This window comes from Pteropus alecto, unplaced genomic scaffold, assembly GCF_000325575.1.
Source record: "Pteropus alecto unplaced genomic scaffold, ASM32557v1 scaffold8, whole genome shotgun sequence".
NCBI lineage: Eukaryota > Metazoa > Chordata > Mammalia > Chiroptera > Pteropodidae > Pteropus > Pteropus alecto.
The window spans coordinates 13284397-13290396 of NW_006494609.1; the positions used below are offsets into that span (position 1 = coordinate 13284397).

At 42.1% G+C, this 6000-nt stretch overlaps 1 protein-coding gene across 1 annotated transcript in view; it reads left to right on the forward strand.

The window, feature by feature from the left end:
• TTC8 (tetratricopeptide repeat domain 8) overlaps positions 1-6000 on the forward strand; it is a 41689-nt gene that overhangs the window by 30639 nt on the left and 5050 nt on the right. Inside the window, exons 10-12 of the mRNA XM_006925517.3 lie at positions 2915-3054; positions 4402-4576; positions 5186-5308. Coding sequence (XP_006925579.1) covers positions 2915-3054; positions 4402-4576; positions 5186-5308 — 438 coding nt within the window. The remainder of the gene's footprint in view (positions 1-2914; positions 3055-4401; positions 4577-5185; positions 5309-6000) is intronic.

A 6000-nucleotide genomic window follows, 5' to 3' on the forward strand; every position in this document is an offset into this window, starting at 1 on the left:
ATGTGACCCCAAATTGAACATGAACAGAATTTTGACCAAAAAGCTTAGAAAGGAAGAAAATAAACTAGCTTTTGAAAGCAGTGACATTCATGCACAGCGGCCACTATTCTGATGCCACCAGAGCTCTCTGACCTTCCTGCTCTGCCTTCTGCACATTTCAGTCCTTCTGCCCTTCTTTCTTAGGCAGGAAGTGCTAGCAGAAAGAGTTAGAGAGTGAGGGTGTGCCGTCGTTAACACGAGGTGTCTGGTCAGGAGAATTCCTTCTGAGCCTCTGTCACAGTCACGGTTGCTGCGCGTGGGGTAGGGAGCGCAACCTGGAGCGGATCCTGTAATCAGCTACTTTCTTCCTTTCCTCGCTTTGATTTGTCCAGGAGTTGGAGGAACATATCCTTTTATAAGTGTGCAGGGGCAGGCTTTGTGAGAAAAGTAGCATTGAGTTCATGCTCGAAGGAGCAGAAGAGTAGAGAGGAAAGCATCCTAGTTGTGGGGGTAATACCATGCAAATAGGGCGATCGGGGACTAAGCTGACTTGAAATAGTCAGATGCAGTATTTCCCCTTGAATTAACATAATTAATTTTCCTTAGGGCAAAGTTTACCACATTTTGCCGACGTATTCTCCTTCTCTTTAAGAGTCAATGGATTTAGAGTTGGTTAGTAAGTTTGTTCCCTAGCATTGCAGCCTACACTACATGTGCCTTTAGAGATTTTTGTATGTACATCATACTTTTCTCTTACGTTCTTTTCTTTTTATTTATTACTTTCATTTTGGTCTCGTATCTTTTAAATGTTTCCTATTTAAAAACGAACATGCTGCGCTGCCTGTTGTTCATTGCTTGTTTCGTACAGAAACTTGTTTAAAATGATTTATCCTTTATTTGGTGGTGGTTTTAATTTTTCCTGAGGCATTTCGTTTATCCCTTCGAAAGGCAGGCCTTTATTTGAACTGTTCTTGGTTAAGAGGTGTTTGAAATAAGAAACGTTAACCTAGGAAACATTATGCCAGTGGTCCTCGAACCTTACCGTGTATAAAAGTGACTCTGGGAGTGTGAGAAGTACGGCCCATCCTCTGCTGACTGAATCAGACTTCCTGGAAGGTGGGATGCGGGCATGCTTGTGTTTAACCAGCCCACTAGGTGATTCTGAATTTTAAAAAAAAATTTAGTTTGTTTTTTTTTTTAGCTATAAGTAATGAATAAAAAAGTCTCTTCTCCTAAGAAGCTAAATCCTGGACTTTGAATAAGAATTTCAGATATAATATATGTGAAAAAAATATATAAAGCATGAATTTGGATCAGCCTATGAATATTTCATTGAGGTTTTATTGGACTAATAAATAACACCCCAGTTTCTCATTCCAAGTTGAGAACCAACTGAGAGATAGATATAAGATACAGACAGATGGAGGATAAACCATTAACTTTATTAGTGATAAAAGCAGAATTAGGGCATGTGGTGACCCAATGGACTTCATAGTATTCTCCCTCTGAGTTAGACAGACTAATCCACCCTGTCACAGCCACGACTGTGCGACCTGCAGACTTTCTCCACCTGGAAGAGCTTGCTCCACGTGGCAGGGCAGAGAGTGTGGGCACCTTACAGGCAGGTTGCCTTCCAGAATGATCCAGAGGGCCTGAGACAGGCTTGCTCTGTTTTCCTTATGGAGGAAAGGCCCCGAATATCATTCTAATATCAACATTTCTCCAAGTGTGGTCCAAGGATTCCTGGGGGTCTCTGAAACCCTTCTCACGGGCTTCCCAAGGTCAAAAGTATTTTCCTAATACTAGCATTGATAAGATTGGTGATAATATTAATAGCTGTAATTTTTTTGATATCGAATAATGAAATGCATTTATCTCTGTAATGACTCCTCATTTTTGCTGTGAATCTAATAGTGCTTAAAAAAAAAAAGTCCTTAAGAAAAAAAAAAAGTCCATGGAGATAAAAAAAAAAATTCTGTTTCGTAAAAAGCATTGCGTGGTACTTCTTATAATCGGTGGAGTCCCTTAGATTTGTTGAAATACGTTAGGATTAAAATCTAACCAAAAATATGAGTCTTCATGTGACAAGAACACGTGATCGGTTCACATACTAAGTGCCACGTAAGCTGAGAGTTAAATCAGGGCCATGTGAGGTGAGGGCAGGAGGGAAATTTTTGTGAAGAATGAGGAGCTCAAACTGGCCTCGGAGGTAGATTCGAAGTACATAGCATTCGTTAATAACATAAATGCATTTACCTGTGATTATCAGGGAGACTCCTGGTCTTCCTGCTACCATTCTCCCCCGCTTTGGTGCATACCGTGCGTAACCACTGAGTTGTTCTTTAAAAATGTACACAGAGTCGCCTTACTCTTCTGCTCTCAACCCTCTAATGGCTTCCGCTCAATTTAGGAAAAGACCTGAAGTTCCCGCCGTGACTAACGAAGCCCCCGGCTCCCTCTCGGGTCTCCCTCTTTGCGGCCTCCCTCGCTTTCGTGTGATTGTTCACACGTGACAAGTGTGTTCCCACCTCAGGCTCTCACGGTTGCTGTTCCTTCTGTCCAGATTTCGCTTCTCCAGATGTGTCCAGGTCTCAACACCCCACTTCATTCCGGCCTCGCCCTGGGTTCTGGCACCTCCTCCAGAGCCCTCCTGAGGCCGCCCCCTCCCTCTCTCCTTATTCTGCTCTGTTTTTCTTTATGTCACTTATCTTTGCCTGACATCACATCACATGTTTATTTATTTGTTATCCCTACCGATGTAGGATAGCGACTTGATGTTTTTGTTCATATTGTGTCCCCAGGGCCGAGAACAGAGTCTGGCACTTAGTATGCTCTTCATATACATTTATCGAATGAAGGAATGTAGACCATTTAGGAAAAAAAATTTCTTGGCAATATTAATAAAGTATTGCTCTTCTGTCTTGATGGAGAATAGGAAATGAACAATAGTTCATCAGCAGCTGAATACTACAAAGAAGTCTTGAAACAGGACAATACCCACGTGGAAGCCATCGCGTGCATTGGGAGCAACCACTTTTATTCTGACCAACCAGAAATAGCGCTTCGGTTTTACAGGTGTGCTTTATCTTCAACTTCTAGAACCGCTTTCCCGTGAAATTGTGGGGAAATGATAATAAAGATGGAAGGAAACTGTAGAAAAGTAATGTATAGGCCATGTCTATATGAGACTAAAACTTTAAACAACCAGATGTTTTATGAACATTAAAGTGACATCTAATAATTTGGAATGGCACAAATATTTGGCTTTTCGTAGAAACTCACCTGGATAATCGACTGACCATGTCATTGTGTGAAGTAGCCATTCTGTCACTGACCAATAACAGTTTAATAGTTACTAGAAGTGCTTCTCACCATCGCTGCCTTCATTAATACCACTGTATATAATATAAAGACCCCGAAGCTGAAATAGTGATGAGGTTTGCAAAGAGCTGTGAGCCCCAGGTTCTTTCTGAGCCCTGGCGAGGACCTGAAATAGGATCCTCTGTTTTGTAAAGTATTGCCAACTCTTGTTCAGATAATTCTTCAGTCTAAATAAGTTCTATTCTCTGCTTCTCTTTTGGGCATATACTTATTTCATCCTACAGATGGTTTCAGATTAATTTTTAAATTTCGATTTCCTTTTCAGCCCTTAGGTAATGTACAAGGAGATAACTGGCAGCTGATAACAGTTCTTTCCAAATTTATGTTGCAAGCATAAAACATGATAATATAAATGCTGTCACATGCAGCGGACTCTGCTCCTCTGTCCCAAAAGTGGGTCATGCGTTTGTTCCTCAGGGCAGCTGGGGTGGATTTCATTTGCTTATTTAAACTCTTATCCTTTGTTGTTTGGGATTAATGATGCGTAGAAGCAAAATGGGCTTCTCAAGCTGCAGCATGGAAAGCTAAGTGGATAACAGAGTGGTCCACTGCTTCGGTGGAAGCTCATTAAAGGTCATTAGATGCTGCTCTCCCCCAAAACACAGATAACCGAAAACAGGACCCAACTCAGCTGAAAACTTGGAAGTAAATGCTAAACACAGTCCTCAAATTAGATTAGAAGGTCTTCGGAATTTATCTATGGGCACCAAAGCTTTATGAAGCAAAAATATGTGGGTTTTACTTTATGTGACTCTTTCTTATTTTGGTTTTCTAGCAAAGTTTTTGGGAGAGAAAACTTATACGTGGTTTATGACTTTGCCTCTGGATGTGTTTCCCACTATTAGTACCATTAAAAAAGACATGCTTATGTATTTACTTCAACACTTTTTTCCATTTACTGTAATATTTCTATTTATATTCTTTGGGGGTATTAAAAATTATAAAATGAATTCCTTTCTAACTTTGTAAAAAATATATATATGCCTTAATGTTTATAATGTTAGTCTGACATCAAAATCTGTGTGCTCTTTTTCCAAAAAGGCGACTCCTGCAGATGGGTGTTTATAACTGCCAGCTTTTTAACAATCTGGGGCTCTGCTGCTTCTATGCCCAGCAGTATGATATGACTCTGACCTCGTTTGAACGTGCCCTTTCTCTGGCTGAAAATGAAGAGGAGGCAGCTGACGTCTGGTACAACTTGGGGCATGTCGCTGTGGTATGTTGCTTCTCTAATATCATTTTTGTTGTAGAAAAGGCAGCCACAAGTTAGTTTGAAGACATTTTCGGGTATTATAAATTCAGGTTTGATGATAGGCTTATGTAGGAATTTAGATATTTCTAGAAGTCGCCATAACTCATTTTATAGTCCCAGGTTAAATCTTCTTACATACAATTCATGCTAAGCAAAATAAGTCAGTCAGAAAAAATTGAGGACCGTATGATTTCACTCATATGTGGGATATAAAACTGAAAGCAACAAACAAGGCAAACAAAAACTCATAAACACAGACAAGTTTAGTGGTTACCAAGGAGAAGGGGGTCGGAGGGAAGTGGATATGGGTTACAGGGGTCAAATATATGGTGACAGAAGGAGATTCGTCTTTGGGTTGTGAATTATATAAAGATGATGTATTGAACTGTACACTTGAAACCTATATAATTTTATTAACCTATGTCACCCCAATAAAGTTAATTAAAAAACAAAAACCATTCGCACTTGACTCCACTGATTGGTAGTTTTGGCTTTTCCTGTGGTACTAGAAACAGTTTATATGAAGAAAGATGGAAGGAGCTGGCTGCGAGAATATGTGCTTTTCTTCTGCAGGGAACGGGAGATACGAATCTGGCGCATCAGTGCTTCAGGCTGGCTCTGGCCAACAACAACAGCCACGCGGAGGCCTACAACAACCTGGCGGTGCTGGAGATGCGAAAGGGCCACGCGGAGCAGGTCGGTGCGCTCCCGCTCGGTGGGCAGGCCACGTCCTTCAACGAAAAGCTGTCACGTGTAGCATCTTTACACGTTATAATATCACTGAGCTGTAAAATCTGACCAGTCTGGGTTTGAATCCAGCTCTGTCACGTGTTAGTGATATGACCTCGGACAAGTTACTTAACCTTTCCGTATCTAAAACAGAACCCTTGGTTTTATTTGGACACATCTGCACATGTTAGTGAACTGTTCCACCGTTCACAGCTCCCTGTCCCCGCCCCACCAGCCAAAATCCTAGGAGCCACCCTCAAAACCTCTTTTTTCCGACTGCCCCTCCTTGCCGCCCCACGTCCGCATCACGTTTGGCCAGCCCTGTCAGCCCTGCGTCCCAGCCGCGTCCCGGACCAGGCCGCAGCCTTCCCCAGACCGCTCTGGTCTCTCGCCTGGACTGCTGACCCTCCTTGCCGGTCTTTCTGTTTCCACTTAAATCAGCAAGTGAGCGCGCCCTACAATACCTTCTCCTCGGAACAGCCGAAGGGACTTTTTTTTAAAAAACACAAGATTATTTTATTGCTATTTTGCTTAGCGTCCTCTGAAGGCTTTCTCTTTTTACTGGGAATAAAATCTGGAGTTCAGACCGCGGCCTACAAGGCCGCATGGCATCCGGCCTCCCGCCCCTTCTCAGAGCAAGTCTTTTGCCAGCACAGTGC